This window comes from Desmodus rotundus, chromosome 5 (assembly GCF_022682495.2).
Source record: "Desmodus rotundus isolate HL8 chromosome 5, HLdesRot8A.1, whole genome shotgun sequence".
Classification (NCBI taxonomy): Eukaryota; Metazoa; Chordata; class Mammalia; order Chiroptera; family Phyllostomidae; genus Desmodus; species Desmodus rotundus.
The window spans coordinates 99,840,179-99,860,940 of NC_071391.1; the positions used below are offsets into that span (position 1 = coordinate 99,840,179).

A 20,762-nucleotide genomic window follows, 5' to 3' on the forward strand; every position below is an offset into this window, starting at 1 on the left:
TCTAGTGAGATGATCTTGAGTGGTAGATGGCACCTAATTTCTCCAAATTTTTAATATTTCTGTGTTCTTCTGAGTGTCTATTAGAAAGTTTAACCAATCTAACAAACCTTTGATCTCACTGACGTGATTGCTTAGATTAAGGTTGGATTTAAAAATGATGCTTTGAGAAGGGGATGCCACGTGTGCTGCTGCTGCCAGAGTTGTTTTGATCACTTTTCTGTTAGATCTTAAGAGTTTCGCCAACACAATCTATGTGTATGTATTCATATAAATAAAGTTAGAGCCCTACATCTATTTAAAAATGCAGTCTATTAAAAGCTGACTTGAGGACAAATATTAAGCAATCTGGACCTGGGTAGATGCACAGAAGACTAAAGTTGTAGCTGTTTAGAAGTTATTCAAGTGTCTTTAGACCAGGGAGTCCCATGATCAGCCCTGGGTTGCAGACAGCATCCTTCTGTGGGCCAGAGTGGAAGGGCTGGAAGGTGAGGTCTGTGGAAGGAAGAGGGGACAGGCTGGCACTGACACTGCTTTGGGATGTTCCCAGCTTAAGACACAGGTGAAGAGCCAAACAGAGAATCCAATCTGGAACCAGATCCTGACCTTCCAGATTCAGGTATTGCCATCCCATCGCCTTCCCTGCCCCACAAACAGAAGGGATGTTTGGGTGTTGGTGTGTGTAGAGGTCTGGATGGAAGGATGGACAAAGAAGCATGCAAGGGCAAGGGCTCTGCCTATAGGGAGCATGAGGAAGCCCAGGACTATTATGGAAAATCTTACTGTATCCACTATTAATGAGTGGGTCATACAGTTCAACTTTCCAGAAAACTTAAACATGTCCTTTCACCTACATTAAAAAACAAAACAATCACTTTAAAGACTTATCCTAAATTGTATTATGAATTATCTCTTAGGCCAAATGCCCTGAACAGATTGACAGCTCTTTGTTGATGGCCTAGAGGTACAATGAGCCTGTAGTTATTCTGAGCTACATGTGGTCAGGCTATTTGTTCCCACACTAACTGCCCCAAGATGCCCTTCTTTGTGGGGTTCTGTGGTCTGATTTTTATAGCCTTGCACTCCTTCTCAGTCACTTGTCAATGGTGTGGATGCCAGTTCTCTTCAAGCTCTGGAAGCTAGGCTTCTAAGGATTGTGTGCAAAATAAGAGGAGACAATTCTAAGAGAACTTGAGCGCTCTCATGAGTGCAAGTGCACAGAACTTTGGGTGCCATCTATTTGGCCACCCAGAGTGTGTTTGGGTTCCTCGTTTCTTACATTTGTGTGATGTGAAAATAGCTAATGAGCTCCCCTCTGCCCCCTAGTGAGTCATCATTTTTAACCATTCCTCATATTCCTTACCTTCTTGGATGACTTTATTGACTCTTAAAGTAGGAAGAGAGTTTAGAGGAGGTCAAGTTCATCCCCCACCCTTGCCCAGCTTACTCCTTCCTGGCCCTGGCAGTGATGAGGCCTGGACCCTCAAATGTTCAGCTGTCTTCAGGTTCAGAACCAGTGGCACAGGCCAGGCCCTCCTTCATTCCTGAAAGAGGCCTCCCAACATTTGAAGGTGTCCACAGGTCCCCTGGACCCTCACCCATTTCTGTCAGAACACAGTGTCCAGGACTGGGACCAGTTGGGTGCAAGCTTGATTATTACTAGTCCTTTGGAAATGCAGCAGGCAGATGTGAACCTCATTCTGATGTGGCAGGATGGCCACACAGATGGTAGCATTTGAGGCCAGCTGGTCAGGGCCCCAGCAAGGCAGGCTTCAGGGGAGAACTGCTGAAAATGGGGGTGTGCCAGTGTACAGTCCAGGGGCCCCAGGACGGGACAGGAGTCAAGACAAGGAACTAGGAAAAGGGAGGAGGATTCTCGACATGGTAGATAAAAAGGTGGTTTAGCCATGAATTTGAATTTGGAGGGTTCATAATTTTGGAAGACCTGGATCCCTGACAGTGCTCATGTCTCCACTTCCAATATCCTTCCTTAACTTGGGGAATTTCCTCATTTATTTTTTTAAATGTCTTTTATTTTTGTTTTGTTATCCTCACTGAGGACATGCTTATTGATTTTAGAGAGAAAGGGGAAGGGAGGAAGAGAGAGTGGAAAACATCAATGCAAGATAGGAACATTAATTGGCTACCTCTCATATGTACCCTGATGAGGGACCAAACCTGTTCTAGGCATGTACCTTGACAGGGAATCAAACCCATGACCTTCCAGTTTATGGGACAACACACCTACCAACTGAACCATGGCTTCCTCAGTTCTTAACACCAAGCTGCTCAACTGGAAAGCCTTTTCCCTACCTCCCTTTGGTCCCCAGCCTGCACGACAACAGGAGAATGGATGAGGAGAATGGAAAACTGGAAGGATCCTGGCTGGGCCGCAGGAAATGCTGTGAGGGAAGAGGTCCCAGCTGAGAAGATGGGAGTCCGACTCAGGCCTTAATCTAGTAGCTCTGTTTTAATATGTTGTTTACTTTTAGAGAGGGGGGAGAGAGAAAGAGAGGGAGAGAAACAGTGTGTGAGAGATACATTGATCGGTTATCTCTTGCACAATCCCAACTGGGGACCTGACTTGCAACCCAGGCATGTGCCCTGACCAGAATCAAACTGGCAACCTTTCGGTTCGCAGGCCAACACTCAATCCACTGAGCCACGCCAGCCAGGGCTAGAAGCTCTGCTTTAAACATGGATTTTTAATTTTATTCTCATAATTACCCTGTAGCAGAGCAGAAATAAGACTCAGAAGCATGGCTTCCAATCCTGACTCTACCCCTTACGGTGTGACCTCGAGCACGTCTCTCCGTTTCTCTGTGCCTCATCCCCCATCTGCAAATAGGGACAGTCTCAGCCCTCACTGGACTTTGCCAGTGTGGTTAGGAGCTCTGGGGCTGCCATCAGTCCCTGAGTGTAACAGGAGAACTTCAGGAACTCAACTTTTCTGTGCCTCAGTTTTCCTGTCTGAAAATGGGACTCAGAATAGCACCTAGCTAATGGGGTTGTTGGGAGGGATCACTCAGTTGGTACAGGTAAATCATTCAGCACAGGTCAGGGGACATGGAACTCCTCACCAGACAGGTAGCCATTATTATCTACTCTTTGAGGAGATAGATGACTGACTGCTTGAAAGTTAACTGCTAATGTGAGGAAGACATTCAGGCTCATGATTTCCTCCACAGGAGGGTTTGATAAACATGCATTTAGACTGTGCAGGATTGTATGAAAACTGTAGACTTGAAATCCACAGACAGGGAGCACCCAGCTCTCAGGGGTCCTGAGCTTATGCGTTAGGGGGTCATTTGAAGAACAAGAATACGAAATGGCCCTGGCCAGTGAGACTCAGTTTGTTGGAGCATCGTCCCATAAACCAAAAGCTTGCGTATTCCATTCTCAGTCAGGGAACAGGCTAGCTTGCAGGTTTGGTTCCTGGTCAGGGCACATACAGGAGGTAGTCAATCGGTGTTTCTCGTCCTCTCTGTCTCCCTCTCTTCCTCTCTCTCTAAAATCAATAAGCATGTCCTTGGGTGAGGTTTAAAAATAAAAAAGCATACAAAATGATCATGGGACACAGTCTTAGTCTCTCTTAAGACCTTGCAAGGGACCCAGGCAAGTGAGGGACCTCAAACTTAGGGCCTAGAAGCTCCCATGGTAAATCCACCTTGGCTGTAGTTAAATGGCTCATTGATAACTGAGCCAGGCCTTGGATTTGGACCCAGGACTTCCAAGTGCTTACAGTTCCCACAAGGACCAGACATGGGTACAAGCACAAGTGCAATGTACCCATTGTGCCTCTTGCCTCCCCCTGCAGCTGCCCTGCCTCTCCAGCTACATCAAGTTCAGAGTCTTGGACTGGTGAGCAACTGGGTGGGGGCTGGAAAACATGGCAGGGAGGAGAGAATCAGAAATGTGTCAGGGGCTCAGACAGCAGTCTCTGTTTCTCTGCAGTGCCAAGAGCAACTGCAGGGATGAAATTGGGACTGTCAGCCTGTCTCTCAACCAGATCTCATCCACAGGAGCAGAAATGGAAGGCAAGCAATCCCCACACTACTCCTACCCCCTCCCGTGCTTCCCCCACTTGGCCCACCTCTCACCCTCTGTTCTTGTAGGAACATACTCTGGTTTTCTACCCTGCTTTGGCCCCAGCTTTCTGACTCTCCATGGGGGTAAAAAGGCCCCTTTCCAGATCCAAGAAGAAGGCTCTGTAAGCTTCTTATGTCAGCTCTAGGGAACAGAAGAGGTAAAACCAACCATATGTGAGGAACTGGGGCCTGGGAGATACCCAGGGAGGATGTGGCCCTGGTGTTTGTCCACCACATGCTGGTAGAGAACATGAAGCCTGCATGTAATTGGCCATGGACGTGTGGGATGTGTGGTATGGTACAAGAAATTAACAGATGGAGGACATTCAGATAGAAATGGGTAAGATTTTCAACAGGTCGAAAGGACCTGTGAGGCAAAAGAAGCAGCACAGGTAAATGTAGAAAAGCACTGGGTTATTTAGGCCTGGTTACAAACGCCAGAAAGCCAAATCCAGGGAATGGGGCTGGGAAGGACTCTGAGTGAGGAAGAGGCAGGCAGCAGAACCTCAGTGCCATCAGGAGACTTTACCCTCTCTCGATCTCTCTTCTCGGCTGCTCTCTAGCCCAGGCCTCGTTTTTCCCCACTGCAATCAGGTTTCCATGCTGAGAATATGGTCCCCAGGGTTTCTAACAGGGAAGGCCATGCACAGAAGCATTCTCACTGGCATCCTAGACGCAGGACGAGCTCTGATTGGCCAGGCAGAGAGACCACACTAGTTATCACAGTCCTCTGCCGGCAGGAAGGATTTATGAGGATCTAAAGGCAGAGTGCAAGAAGGGGAGGAGCAGGCTGAGGGGTGCAGAAGAGGGGTCAGGGCCTAGAGGTTTCCAGCAACACTGTTTCTGGGGTCTGGAATTCCTCCCTGGGGTTGAAGTTACTGGACAACTGTCTTTGCTGCACGGGTGTTGGGAGATTAGCCTGCTCTGAATCTCTCAACCCTCTTCTCATTGTTTTCCTCCCTTTTACCTCAGAGTATCCCCAGCTCTGTTAAGGATGGTTTGGAGTATCGAGGCCGGGTCTTCCTGGAGTTAGTCACCCACATCAAGTCTCACCAAGATACTAGGATGAAGGACCTCTCCCAGGACGTGACCAGTGTAGAGGTAACCCAGGAAGAAAGTGGCGCTCTGCCTGCCTCAATCCACTGTGCCCAGGGTACTTTTGGCCCTGGCCACAAGCTGAATGCGGTGATGGGTGCATAAGGATGGTGGTCAACCTGCCTGAGTCTCTACTGAGCCACTAGAGCTTCTTGCTGTGCCAAATCCCAGATGGCCAGGGGACCCAGTAAAAACAAGATAAGGTTTTGGTTTAAGAAGTGTGCCATCTAGTTAAGGAAAAACATTCTAAGGAGCATTTTAAGGAATTTGGCTTTCTTTCTGAAGGCAGGGGAGGACCATAAGGCAGGAAAGTGTTACGAATAGTCAGGAGGGAATAAGGCAAGCCACTCACTTATACTAAAGAAATGGGGTACAGTCACAGGGGAAGAGAGCTGGACAGAAGGGAATGGTTCCAGAGTCCCTTTGGAAGCAGAATGATCAGAGCCACCAACTGATAGAACATAAGAAGTGAGGCCAAATCTCCTAAGCTAACACCCATTTTCTGCTTGGGAGGCAAGGTGATTGGGTGGCTTACATCAACCTCAGCTCCCTGAAGGAGGAACAGGTCTAGGGGAGGTGACGAACCCCACTTTGACCTGCGCTTGTGAGACATCCATGAAGAACAATCTCAAGGCTGCTGGACAGATGGGCATACCATCAGCACACCAGGATCTGAACCATGGAGGACTCATATGGAGGACTTGCCCAGGGGGAGTAGGCGAAGTGAAAGGAGAAGGGAGCTGAGGCTGGAGCCTATAAGGATGCCACAACCTGGGAGGCAGGAGGAGGAGGGATTTGTGAAGGGGAGCACTGGAGCAGCCTATACAGGGAGAGCTGCAGAAAGGAGCCATCAGCTCTCTGAAGGTGTCAGAGAGAAAGGGTGAGGACTCACAAGTATCCGCTGGTTATTGGGAAAGCACCAGTAACTTTGGGTCAGGTGCCATAGGTGAGGAGGGAGAAATTGCAGAAGGTGTGTGGAGACAGATGCATAGCAACTTGGCTGGAAAGTAGAGGGAGACAAGAGCAGGTGGTAGCTAAACAGGGTCACAGTGGAGAAGGAGGGCTATGTTTAAGACAGGGGAGACCTGAGCTAGGGAACAGACTGGGAACATGCAAGAGTAGGGCAGAAGTTGGCAACAGAAATGAGAGAGAGGTTAACATGATGGACAGCAGACCCCAAGCAGATGTGAGGAATAGTGGAGAAGGGGCTTGAGAAGGGCCAAGAGAGGATGTGTGAGCTTGTGCAACCTCTATTCTGCACCCCTGCCTGCACTCGGTCTCATCTGAGGAGGATATGTAGGCCAAAAGGAGAGGGGTGGTATGGCCCAATGTGGGGGGAGGTGGGTGGCCCAACCCAGAGCCTAGCTTGAGCAGAGAGAAGACTTCCTGCTCAGTTTCAGGAAGGGAAGGAACCAGGGCTGCCTGGATGGAGGGGGCCAGGTGATGGAAGCATTAGAAGGTACTGCCTCCTTGATCAGCCAGGTGAGTGGAAGTCAAGACAAGGCTTTGAGGGAGGGTGGGGGTTCAGTGATGATCTAGCTCACCCTGAAGAGAAGCAAAGATGGCTTTTGATAGAAACAGTACACCTGATCTTTGCCCCCTGCCTGTCTTTATAGCCTTGTTCATCTTGTCTTATGTGCTGGGGCACGGGGGTTGTTGTTTTAGAGGCAACAGAACCGCCAAAAGTATGGGCTGTGCGTCATCTTCCTTTCCTGTACCATGATGCCCAACTTTAAGGACCTGATCCAATTCGAGGTCAGCATCGGCCACTATGGAAACAAGATGGACCTGAATTACAAGCCTCTCATCTCAACTACACAGTATAGCCCAGTGATATATGATGGTAATAGTCAGATCCAGCCAGGAGGTGGAGAGCATCCACTGCATGCCAGGCTCTGTGCCCTTTTAAGGGTGTTATAGTTCATGGAACATTCACAGGCATTGTTAACCCATTCACAGGCATTGTTAACCCACATTTCACTCATTAGGAAAATGAGCTTCAGGGAAGTGAAGTCACCTGCCAAACATTACACACCTAGTGGATGGTGAGCCCACAAGAGTTGAAACCAGGTCTTGACTTCAAGTCCTCCACACTACAACTTCCCTAACCCCATCTTCTTCCTTACTACTCAGAACCTCTGTCATCCATTCATGCAACTGCCATCCACTGCTCCTCTGCCTGCTTGCTATTCATCCATTTGTCTCTTTATCCAATATCTACCTACTGGACACACATACTGGGCCCTAGAGAGAAATGGTCCTCATAGTGCTGTGTCTGGACAGCAGCAATTGGGAACTGTGAGAAATGCAGATTCTTGCCCCACCCCAGTCCTAAAGAATCAGAATCTCTGGGGATGGAACCCCACAATCCGTGATTTAACAAGACTTCCAGGCGATTCAGATGTGTGCATAAATTTGAGAATAACTGCTCTGAAGGAATAGGGTTTCCCTTTCATCCTCACCAATTTCACCATTTTATCACCCATTAAGAGGCTTTCCATGCATTCCTTTGCTCTTCCTGTTTTTTTAAGTGTATTTTATTGATTATGCTATTACAGTTGTCCCATTTTTTTCTCCCCATATCCCCCTCTACCTGGTACCTCCATTCCCTCCAGCATTCCCCGCTTAGTTCATGTCCATGGGTTGTACATATAAGTTCTTTGGCTTCTCCATTTCCCATACTATTCTTAACCTCCCCCTACTTTGTACGTACCAATTATGCTTCTTATTCCCTGTACCTTTTCCCACATTCTCCTCCATCTCCCTCCCCACTGATAACCCTCCACATGATCTCCATTTCTATGATTCTGTTCCTACTCTAGTTGCTTGCATAGTTTGTTTTTGTTTTTGTTTTAGGTTCAGTTGTTGATAGTTGTGAGTTTGTTGTCATTTTACTGTTAATAGTTTTTGACCATCACCTTTTTCTTAGGTAAGTGCCTTATCACATTTCACATGATAAGGGCTTGGTGATGATGAACTCCTTTAACTTGACCTTATCTGGGAAGCACTTTTTCTGCCCTTCCATTCTAAATGATAGCTTTGCAGGATAGAGTCATCTTGGAGGTAGGTCCTTGCCTTTGAATACTTCATGACTTTGAAGAATACTTCTTTCCAGCCCCTTCCTGCCTGTAAGGTTTCTTTTGAGAAATCAGCTCATAGTCTAATGGGAACTCCTTTGTAGGTAACAGTTTCCTTTTCTCTTGCTGCTTTAACATTCTCTCCCTATCTTTAATCTTGGGTAATTTAACTATGATGTGCCTTGGTGTGTGCCTTCTTGGGTCCAACTTCTTTGGGACTCTTTGAGCTTCCTGGATTTCCTAGAAGTCTATTCCCTTTGCCAGATTGGGGAAGTTCTCCTTCATTATTTGTTCCACTAAGTTTTCAATTTCTTGCTCTTCCTCTTCTCCTTCTGGCACCCTATGATTCAGATGTTGAAATGTTTAAAGTTGTCCTGGAGGTTCCAAAGCCTCTCTTCATATTTTTGAATTCTCGTTTCTTCATTCTTTTCTGATTAGATGTTTCTTTCTTCCTTCCATTCCAAACCATTGATTTGAATCCTGGTTTCCTTCCCTTCATTGCTGGTTCACTGTACATTTTCCTTTATTTCACTTTTCATAGCCTTCATTTTTTCCTCTCTTTTGTGACCATACTTAAGCATTTCCATAAGCATCCTGATTACCAGTGTTTTGAACTCTGCATCTGATAGGTTGGCTATCTCTTTGTCACTTAGTTGTATTTTTTTCTGGAGTCTGATCTGTTCTTTCATTTGGGCCTTTTTTTTTTTTTTTTTTGTCTTGACCACCTTATACACAGTAAGGGGTTGAGCCTTAAGTGTTTACCAGGGTGGAGCAACTCAGGTCACTGTGTTGCAGGGCTGTTTGTGAGGGAGGGGTCCAACATGGAACAATGCTGCTTGCTCTGCTTTCTGCTGGCTTTCAGTCACTTCTGCCACTACCCACAAGCAAATTGGGTCCTTCTGGTGCTGATTCCCAGGTGGGTGGTTTTGTGTACGTTCTAGGACCCCATGGGTCTCTCCAATGAACTCTCCTGTGAGTCTGGGAGTTTCTTCCACTGCTGCAACCCTTACAGGTTTTTTCAGTCAGAGGTTTTGAGGCTTTATTTCCCTGCAGTGGAACCCTGTGTTGTGTGGTCTGTCTCGCTCCCCAGTTGTTCCTCTTGGTTTATCTGCACTCAAGTGTGGGACCACCTGCTCCACTAGCCACCTTGTTGAGAGTCCTCTCCATCAGGCTCCCGTCTCCGTCCCTCCTACTTGTCTGGATGAATGTTTCTTCTTTAACTCTTTGGTTGTCGGATTTGATACAGTTCGATTTTCTGTCAGTTCTGGTTGTTTTTTGTTTTTAAATTTGTTGTTGTCCTTCTTTTGGTTGTGCGAGGAGGCACAGTGTGTCTACCTACACCTCCATCTTGCCCGGAAGTTCACATGAACATGGTATTTAAAGGAAGTATTCAGTCATACCTTCTACTTGTTTTTAAGTTATAAAATAAATATACAAAAATATATAAATACATACATATTTTTTAAAGAAGAAGAATAAAAGTAGTACCCATGGATCTGACTGGCATTGCTCAGTTGGTTGAGCATCATCCTGCAAAACAAAAGGTTGCTGGTTCAATTCCTGGTCGGTACACATGCCTGTGTTGCAGGCTGGTCCCCAGTTGGGGCAGGCATGTGCAAGAGGCAACTGATGGATGTTTCTCTCACATGCTGATGTTTCCCTCCTGCTCTTTTTACCTCCCTATCCCTTGCTCTAAAAATAAATAAATAAAATGTTTAATAAAGGAAAAAAAAGGTAGTACCCATGAGCTTACCACTCAGCTTAAAAGAGAGAAAATTGTCAGTCTCTTAGACATCCCCCCATATTCTTTCCAGATCCATTTACCCAAGAAACAACCACAATTCTGACTCTTGTGATATTCACACCCTTGTTTTTTTAAAAAAAATTTCCACCTATGTGTGTAGCCCTAAAGAGCATGTTATTGTTGTATTTGCTTTATTAACAAAATTTTTGTGGACTTTTTAAAAAGATTTTATTTATTTATATTTAGAGAGAGGGGAAGGGAGGGAGAAAGAGAGGGAGAGAAACATCAATGTGTGGTTGCCTCTCACATGTGACCCACACTGGGAACCTGACCTAGGCATGTGCCCTGACTGGGAATCGAATCAATGACCCTTTGGTTTGCAGGCTGGCACTCAATCCACTGAGTCACATCAGCCAGGGCTATTGTTTCATCTTCAATCAGTGGAACTTTTTAGTCTGTACTCATATGTTTTTTCATCTTTTGCTCAATATTAAATTTTTTTATATTGGTATTCATAGCTGAAGTTCATTTTTAGTTCTGTATATATCCCACTGTAGAATTATAACCTCCCTTGAAAGTTTGGTACAACTTACCTCTAATGTGGTATACATGCACATTTAGGTTGTACCTTTTTTCTGCTATAATAATTTTTTATAAACATTCTTGTACATGTCTCCTGGTCACAAGAGCAAGACTTACTCTAAATTGCATACCCAGGAGTAGAAGAGAAATTTAAAGTAAAAGTAATTATGCCAAATTACACTTTCATCAGCATGGTATGAGAATTCCTATGACTCTACATTCTTACCAGCACTTGGTGTTGCCCAGCCTTTTAATTTTCTTTTTGCCAGTCTGATGGATGTATTCATTTTTTAACTTTTTTATTGAATTTATTGGGGTGACATTGGCTAATAAAATTATATAGGTTTCAAATGTACAATTCCATGACACACCATCTGTATATTGTATTGTGTGTTCACCACCCCAAGTAATCCGGTGGATGTAAAATGGAATATCATAAGATCTTGATTTGCTGTTTTCCTGATTAAAAATGAAATTTGAGCATCTTTTTATATGTTTATATATATATGTTTTTCCTTATCTCTAAAAGCCTATCAATATCTTTTTTCCATTATTCTATTTGGCTGTATTCTTTTTATTGTACATTATTTTTTATAGGAACAATCTTTCGTTAGACGTGTGTGTATCACAAATATCTCCTCTAAGTTTGGGACTTTTCATTCTCTTAATGATGACTATTTCTTTATTTACAAACAATAAGATTTTAAGTGTACAGTTAGATGAGTTTTGACAAATACATTCACCCATGTAATCACCATGGGTAAAAAATTAATCACCCCAGAAAGCTGCCATGTTCCCCTTCTCAGTGGATCTCCCAGCCCCTGGGGACAAAGAGTGTTGTGATAGCTATCACTATAAATTTGTTTTGCTTATTCTATAACTTATAAATGAAACTATACATATGCTGCCTTATGACTTCTTTGATTCAGCCAGTGTTTTAAATATTCTTCTGTGTATTTGCATATGTCAGTATTTTGTTCCTTTTATTTCTGATAGTGTTCCACTGTAGGAATATGACATTTTAATTACCTGTTTACCTCTTCATTGACATTTGGATTGTTTCAACTTTTGGATTATGAATAAAGCTGCTATGAACATTCTTGTACAAGTCTTCATCAAGCTTCATTCTTGCCCTTCCGCACTCTGGTTCTCAGGGGCTAGACACCTGCAAACTCCGTGTCCGTGTTCCAGACTCTTTTGCCAGGCAGTAAACATACTGTTGTCCTCTCCTCCATTTCCCTCATGCATACTCAAATTATTTATTTTATGGCTCTGGCTTTTGAATCATAATTAGAAAGGTTTTTTCCACTCCAGATTTATTAAAGAATTATCTTGTGTTTTCTTCTAGATTTGTGGTTTCTTAAAGTTTCATAATTGATACCTTTTCTCTTTCTGATTTTTTTTCCTATCATCTCTTGATCTTTTCACCTAGCTGCCCAGAGATTCTCTTTTATCTTGTAAGTTAAATAACATCGCTAGGATACGTCCACCTGTTGATCCTTCTAAGTCAATTTTCTCTGTTATGTAGTGTACTCTCTCAATACATAGAGTCGTCTTCCTTTTTTGGTTGTTATTAGTAATTTATTTAGTGGTATAATTTACATTACATAAAATTTACTTGTTTTGTACAATTCAGAAAATTTTGGTAAATTTAAAGAGCTGGGCAGCCATCACTGTGCCTGGTCTTAGAACATTTCTATCACCCCACGATCTCTCATGCTAGTCATTCTCCCCTTTGCACCCCCAGGCCCACACGACTACAATTCTACTCATGTCTCTGTATGTTTATTTTTCCTGGACCTTTCATATAAATGGAATCACACAATATGTGGTCTTCATGTCTGTCTTCTTTCACTTGGCATAATGTCTTGAGGTTTATCCCTTGAGGTGTAGCATCTAATAGCACTCCATACCTTTATATTGCCAAACAGTATTCCATTGTAAGGATGTACCATTCACTTCCGGCCAAGATGGAAGTGTAGGTAGACACCCAGTGCCTCCTCGCACAACCAAAAGAAGGACAACAACAAATTTAAAAACAAAAAACAACCAGAACTGACAGAAAATCGAACTGTATGGAAATCCGACAACCAAAGAGATAAAGAAGAAACATTCATCCAAACCGGTAGGAGGGGCAGAGATGGGCAGCCAGGCAGAGAGGAGTTGTGGCAAGGTGGTAGCTGGCAGACTCAGCAACGTGGCAGATTGTGGAGTGGGGTGGGCAAAGCTGCAGCTGGCCATCAAGGCAGCAGCTGATAGACCAGATGACAGACCTCGAAACCCAGAGTTCCAGCTCTGGGAAATAAAGCCTCAAAGCACTGATTGAAACACCCATGGAGGCTGAGGCGGCAGTGGGAGAAACTCCTAACCTCACAGGAGAGTTTGTTGGAGAGACCCACAGGGGCCTAGAACGTACACAAACCCACCCACTTGGGAAGCAGCACCAGAAAGGCACAATTTGATTGTGGGTAGTGGAGGGAGTGACTGAAAACTGGCAGAGAGTGGAGCAAGCTCCATTGCTCCCTATTGGACCCCTCGCCCACACACAGCATCACAGTGCAGCGACCAGCCTTACTCCACCCTGGTGAATACCTAAGGCTCCACCCTTTACGTAACAGGCACACCAAGACCAAAAAAAAAAAAAAGGCCCAAATGAAAGAACAGATCAAAGCTCCAGAAAAAATACAACTAAGTGACAAAGAGATAGCCAACCTATCAGATGCACAGTTCAAAACACTGGTAATCAGGAAGCTCACAGAATTGGTTGAATTTGGTCGCAAATTAGATGAAAAAATGAAGGCTATGCTAAGAGAAACAAAGGAAAATGTACAGGGAACCAATAGTGATGCAAAGGAAACTGGGACTCAAATCAACAGTGTGGACCAGAAGGAAGAAAGAAACATCCAACCAGAAAAGAATGAAGAAACAAAAATTCAAAAAAGTGAGGAGAAGCTTAGGAACCTCCAGAACATCTTTAAACGTTCCAACATCCGAATTATAGGGGTACCAGAAGGAGAGGAGGAAGAACAAAAAAATTGAAAACTTATTTGAACAAATAATGAAGGAGAACTTCCCTAATCTGGCAAAGGAAATAAGACTTCCAGGAAGTCCAGGAAGCTCCTTGGGTCCCAAAGAAGCTGGACCCAAGGAGGAACATACCAAGGCACATCATAATTGCATTACCCAAGATGAAAGAGAAGGAGAGAATCTTAGAAGCAGCAAGAGAAAAGGAAACAGTTACCTACAAAGGAGTTCCCATAAGACTGTCAGCTGATTTCTCCAAAGAGACCTTACAGGCAAGAAGGGGCTGGAAAGAAGTATTCCAAGTCATGAAAGGCAAGGGCCTACATCCAAGATTACTGTGTCCAGCAAAGCTATCATTTAGAATGAAAGGGCAGATAAAGTGCTTCCCAGATAAGGTCAAGTTAAGGGAGTTCATCATCACCAAGCCCTTACTATATGAAATGTTAAATAAAGGGACTTACCTAAGAAAAAGAAGATCAAAAATAGGAACAGTAAAAATGACAGCAAACTCACAGTTATTAATAACCACACCTAAAACCAAAACAAAAGCAAACTAAGCAAACAACCACAACAGGACCAGAACCACAGAAATAGAGATCACATGGAGGGTTATCAGCAGGGGAGTGGGAGGGGGAGAGATGGGGGAAAGGTACAGAGAATGAGTAGCATAAATGGTAGGTAGAAAATAGACAGGGGGAGGGTAAGAATAGTGTAGGAAATGTAGAAGCCAAAGAACTTACAAGTATGACCCATGGACATGAACTATAGGGGGGAATGTGGGAGGGAGGGGGTGTGCAGGATGGAGTGGAGTGGGGGGGGAATGGGACAACTGTAATAGCATAATCAATAAAATATATATATATTTTTAAAAAGGATGTAGCATTCATCATTTGTTAAGCCACTCATCAGTTGATGACTATTGTTTCTACTTTTATACTCCTGTCTATTATGAATGAAGCTGCTACGAACATTTGTGCAAAGCTTTTGTGTGGACACATGCTTTCATTTCTCTTGGGTGGATACTGAGAAATAAAATGGCTTTTTTAAAAAAAAACTGCTAACATTTTCTGTAATGCCTGCACTGTTTTCCATTTCCTTCCAAAGAAATGTAATGGATCCAGTCTCCCTACATCCTCACCAATGTTTGTTCTTATTTATTTTTATAATATTTATTATAGTGGGCATGTATCTTGTGGTTTTAATTTGCATTTTCCTAACAACTAAAGATGCTAAGCATCTTCTTGTGTGCTCGCTCATTAAGCACTCATAAAACTTATTTTGTGATATATCTATACAAATCTTTTGCCCATTTTTAAATTGGGGTGTTTGTCTTCTTAATATTAAGTTGTAAGAGTTCTTTTATATTCTGGATACAAGTCTCTTATCATATATATTATTTGATATAATATCACATATATTATTTTTCATATATAGTATAAGTATTCTGTGGCTTCTCTTCATTTTATTAATAGTGTCTTTTCATAAGCAAACATCTAACTTGGAAAAAGTCCATTTTTTCTTTCTTTCTTTCTTTTTCTTATTGAATTTTTTTCCATTACCATTTATCCCTGCTACATTTTTTTAATGGTGTCATATCCGAGAACTCTTTGCCTAACCCAAGGTCATGAACGTTTCTTCCTCTTTTTTTCTTCTAAAAGTTTTACAGTTTTAGTTCCTACATTCAGCTCTATGATCCATTTTTAATTTATTTGCATGTAGCTATCCATTTTTTTAAAGAGTCATTTGTCAAAAAGACTATCCTTTTCCCATCATTTCATTGTTTAGGTTTTCTGCTTAGGGGTTCAGTTTTTCAGTTTATGGGTCTCTCAGTTCTCCTTGGTTTACTTCTATAACTGTCATTTTCTCCCTGATCCTTTTTGACTCTTTATTCTCATTATATTTGGTCCCTTTTCTTAATTCTATGTTTCTCACTGCATATCTGCAAGGTCTAATCTCCCAGGGACTTCTTTTTCTACTGTCTTTCCTTTCTTTTATACTTCTGTTTTTCTTTTGCTGTGTCCTAAGTTTTGCCGGCTCACATTTCCTCATCTGATTCCCGAGTTCCTTCTGGGAGTGTGTTTTTGCTGGCACTTTCTGCTCTCTGCTCCTGTCAAGCTGGGCTCCCTGCTGTCCGAGTTGGTCTTCATGGCTCTGCAGGTGACTTCTGCTGCACTTCAGCCCTCAGGGCTCCTAAAGCAAATCACAGTTGCTTTTGGCAGTTCTTAGGTATATTTTGAGTCTGAAGATATCTGTCTCCTTGTTTTGCTGAAAATGGAGTTATTTTCTTTTTCCTGTCGCTTTTGTATGCCATCCAAGAGTAGAAGAAGAAAATTGCCGTGTCCTGTCCTCATGCTCCCGTTTGACAACCCCAGTCTCAGACCTCTGATTACTTATCATTCTAACTGCTCCCTCAGTGCCAGGGTCTAAAGCTCATGTCTTGCAACAGTTCTGAAACATTATAAGATATTTTTCATTGAAAATTACTTTTTCCCCTTTTCTCTTGTATCTCCTTCTTGAATCCACTCTATCATCTGTGGAACTACTTATTTTATTCTTCATATCTTTAAATCTCTCTTCCACATTTGTCATCTCTGTGGGCTGCATTCTGCATAATTTCTTCTGGGTCGTCTAGGAAAGGCTTCAGGTAGCCATTTTATTTAAAGCTTTTTAGCATCTCCTTGTCTTCCTTCTTCACAGTTGTTCCGCATACCATTTTCCACCATTTGACACACTATATTTTATGTATTTTGTTCTTTGCCCCTACTATTTTTAAAATTCTTAAGTAAATTTTGTATTTGAGTATACCATGTCTACGGAAAAGTACACAAACCAAAGTATCCAGATCAAAAAGCAAACATACCCATGTAAAGATGTCAGACTGTGAAAGAGTCCCAACCTCTCAGAGGCCTCTTGAGACTCCCAACCCCCACCCCATCAAAGGCAATCACTCTCCTAGCCTCCAATTTGTTTTGTCTGGTTTTTATCTTCATATAAAAGAGATCATATAGTATGTATTCTCATGCGTCTGCCATCTTTTGCTCATTGCTTTATTTGTGCATAAAATATTCACAGACCTAGATGTTGTTGGGAGCAGTCATAGCTCACTTATTCTCATTGCTGTGTAGTATTCCATTGTGCAGATATACCGTAATTTATCCCTTCTTCTTCTGAGGGAGATTTTAGTGGTTTTCAATTTGGGGTTATTAAGAATGGTGCTGATATGAACATCTTTCTACACATCTTTTTGCTGCTTATGCCCTTCCATTGGGTGTCCACGTAGGAGCGGAATTGTTGGGTTAGAGATTGTGTATTGGTTCTAAGCTGCTCCTTTTTCTTGGAACTTTATTTGTGGAATCCTTTGGGACTTGACTACAGTTTCACGTCCCAGAGAGGGTTTGTCTTTTTTTCCTCCAGTTACCTGGGGCACTGCCAAGCAGAGACCACTTTAAATTTTCTGCAGACCTTATAGGTGGCATGAATGCATAATGAAACTTGCATGAGGCCCCATTTGTGGTTACAAATTTTTGAGAAAATTTACCGTGCCCTTCCCCCAGAGCCATGCTGGAGACAGGTATGTTTTCTCCATGTGTTCTTCTGTGTGGTAGATTGTTTTTCACTGACTGAGGGCTTAGTTTTTAAAATGCCAGCTTTGCATGGCATATTAATTTGATAGGGATGCTATAACCAAGCACCACAAACTGAGTGGCTTATAACAACAAAAACGCATTCTCTCACAGGTCTGAAAGCCAGAAGTCTGAGACTAAGGTGTTGGCAGGAGTGGTTTCTTCTGATGGATCTGAGGGAGAATCTGTTCCAGGCCTCTCTCCCAGCTTCTGGTGGTTGCCTGCAGTCTTTGGTGTTGCTTGGCTTGCAGACCCAACACTTCATCACTGCCTCTGTCTCCCTCTGTCTCTGTGTCTTCACATGGCCATCATCTCTCTGTGTGACTCTCCTCTTCCTATGCAGACACCCATCTTATTGGGTTAAGGACACAGCGTACTCCATTATGACCTCATCTTAACTACCCTATTTCCAAATAAGGTTACATTCTGAGGTCCTGGAGGTTAAGACTTCAACATATCCTTATATAAAACACAAGTCACCTCATAACACATGGGGTCTCCGGCTAGCCTGCCCACCTTGGGCAGTGGTAGGCTTTCTCTCCTGACCACTGGGCCCTGGCAGTTGCCAAAAAGAAGTGCAATTTCTCCAAGACTGGCCAGAAACTCAGCAGATAGAAGCCAGCTTTGCTTCTGCTTGCCTCAGACTTTCGGCTTTTACTTTATTTTTGGCTTCTGTGGGTTTTATGTCAGCTCAACAATACACTTCAGAAAAAGATCTCTTACGTTTCTTCTAAGTTTACCCCTTCATTTCAATAACGAACATCGCCAGGGAACCCAGCCTGCCACACCATCATGGGTTTTATCTATACTTGCCCTGGACCCCACTCCTCCATACTGCCAGGACCTTCATGTTAGATGTCTGCCCACCCCAGCCAAACCCCGCGTTTTCCCCTGAACCCAGGGCCCACTCCTCCCCTGCCTTGCAGACCACCCAGATGTGTACCCACCTCAAGCCATGCCTCTTGCCTTGACATCTTGCCTGAGGTTAAGGGGGTGGGACTGTGGCACTAGATGCCAGCGTTATGACCACTTGGCTGTGCCACCTCAGGCGAACTACTGCTCACCGATAGCCTGCGGTTTTCCAACCTGCGCACTGGGGGCTTTGGGAGGCTGTGTGACACACTGAGCACGAGGAATGCTCAGCAAGGCCAGCACACCCACTGGTGGAAAGTGTCCAGTTAGAATTATTAGCAGATGGCATTTTTGAGGAATAAAGTAGCTCAGAGAAGGTCCTCTGAGGGACATACTGAGGGGAGACCCCCAGAGACCCTCGGACAATCCCCCTTGTGTCTCTGTGTCTCAGGGAACATCTACCACTATGTGCCCTGGTACAACACCATGCCGGTTGTGGCTGTGACCTCCTACTGGGAGGACGTCAGCTTCCGCATGAACTGCCTCAACCTTCTCCACTTCACTCGGGACCGCCTGGTAAGTGGTGCAGGAGTGGGTGCAGGGAGGACCCAGGTCAGTGATGGGGAACTTGGGATAACGAGTCAAGTTGGAGGAAATCGGTCACTTGGCTCACTCATGCCTTAAACAGCAGTTGAGATGGAAGTGACTGACACCGGGCCAGGCTCTGAAGACGTGGAGATGAGTAAACATAGCCCCTGTCTTCACCCCTAGGGAAGTCAGAGATGCACATAGTTACTGTGCAGTACAACCAGGGCTGCAGTGGACACACAGGCACTAGGAGCCATCAGGGCAGAGACTGGGGTGGGGGAGGGGAGATGAGAGGATAGTCGAGGAGGTGTTCAAAAAGGAGGTGGCATTTGAGCACAGTCCTAAGGAATAAGGAGTTTGTTGGGGGTGTGTTGGAGTATGGAGAAGGGGACAATGTGCAAAGCCATGGTGATGTAAAAGTTCAGGGGTGGTGGGCACATGGAAATGAGTGAAAATAAGGCCAGAGAAACTGGGAGGGGTCAGATCACAAAAGGTCTTAGGTGTCTGTCAAAGAAGGAGGCCACTGCACGGTTTCAGGCAGGAGAGCCACCTGGTGCCTCCACCTCAGATATGACTTTCTCACACATACGAAGGGAAGCCCAGCATCGGGATCTGTGCTCCTCCATGGTCCCACCTATCCTGGTTCCTTCCTGCTATCCATTTCTTCTGTTGGGTAGTGGGGAGTATGTGTGCGATCCTAACCCTGCAAGGGCCTGTGACAGCTTCGGACTGGCATCTCCAGGATGTCTGTCAAAGTTTCCCAAGTGCTCACTAAAAATGTCTTGGGAAAATCAGCCTAGTAGCCTGCCTGGGTGACCCACACTTACCTGCTCTTTTTTTCGTGCTGGGCAGAAAGCCAACCTGGACACCCTGAAATCTATGAGGAACCCGAGGGACCCTGCCCTGCTCCTCCAGTGGAAGAAACTGCTGAGGGAGCTCGTGGAGGACTGCAAGTAGGAGCGGGGTGCCACATCTGAGCTGGGGCTTCAAACCAGTGCTCTTGCCCACCCCCACCTCCTCAAATCTCTCCCTGGCTTAAGACCCAAATAACAGAGCAGCTTCTTTTTTCCCATCAGGCCTTGCAGAAAATGGCCCTGACATTCCCTACCTCCTCCACCCTACTCCAAGCATTGTCCCTTGTCTCCATATTCAACCTGGCGCTCCGACCAAAACAAGCCTCTCTGTTTCCAGATAAGCTCTATGCATCCCAGCCCCACACTTTTCCCTTGCTGTTTCTTCTCTCCACAATGCCTTTATCAGGGCGCTAACTATTCTGGAAGATTCTTTGTAAGGCCTTTGCCAGCCCACACCCCACATGGATCCCCACTCCTACACCTTAGGATTTGGTTGGCTCACACCCCTCTCTAACAAGTGCTTCTTGAGTACAGGCCTGGCTCACTGCAGGGACTGGGAGGATGGGGGCAGGTGGGGAGTGGATGAGAAACTGGGGGCAGGCCCGCAGTGAGCAGGCTTCCTCAGGAGCAGGTGGGAAGGGTTCCTTGGGTCAGTCCAGCAGGACATGCTCAGGATCTTGAGTCTAAGAAGGGCACATTGGCCTAAACCAGGGCTGGAGGTTGTGAAATGATCCGTTCCCCTTCTTTCTGGTCCTGGCCACAGGCGTCCTCTGCCCTGCATGACCACTTATCCCAAAGCCACTGACCTAGACAAGAAGAGGTGGCAGCTCCGTAACCACCTCCTGCAGGAACTGGCCCAAAAGGCCAAGGAAGTCCAGCCTAGGGACATGATGGCCACTGTGGAGGGCTGGCTATACCGCCTCAACGCTGTGCTCCCGGAGGTGGGCACTGGACACCCTGGCTGGGGAGCAGGACTTGGAGCCTGCGCACAGGCCTGACTCTCCTGCCCTGGCAGCCCCAGGTGAGCCTCCCGGACGTGATGATCTGGCTGATGGCCAAAGAGCAGAGAGTGGCCTATGCCCAGGTGCCCGCCCACAGCGTTCTGTTCTCCCCGACGGGGGCCCTGTACTGTGGCAAGTTCTGTGGAAAGACACAGACCCTCCTCCTACAGGTTTGGAAGCGGGAGTCCTCGGGCAGCCCCAGTCCTTGGGAGGAGAGGCCCAGAAACACCCTCAGGA

General features: G+C 45.0%; 1 protein-coding gene across 1 annotated transcript in view; it reads left to right on the forward strand.

Annotated features, from left to right (window-relative positions):
• Positions 1–20,762, forward strand: part of FER1L5 (fer-1 like family member 5) — a 51,456-nt gene that overhangs the window by 14,993 nt on the left and 15,701 nt on the right. The window contains exons 14-23 of the mRNA XM_024571827.3: positions 548–616; positions 3,815–3,858; positions 3,952–4,034; positions 4,113–4,207; positions 5,058–5,186; positions 6,846–7,023; positions 18,534–18,658; positions 19,523–19,623; positions 20,288–20,465; positions 20,540–20,695. Of these exons, the coding sequence (XP_024427595.2) occupies positions 548–616; positions 3,815–3,858; positions 3,952–4,034; positions 4,113–4,207; positions 5,058–5,186; positions 6,846–7,023; positions 18,534–18,658; positions 19,523–19,623; positions 20,288–20,465; positions 20,540–20,695 (1,158 nt within the window). The remainder of the gene's footprint in view (positions 1–547; positions 617–3,814; positions 3,859–3,951; positions 4,035–4,112; positions 4,208–5,057; positions 5,187–6,845; positions 7,024–18,533; positions 18,659–19,522; positions 19,624–20,287; positions 20,466–20,539; positions 20,696–20,762) is intronic.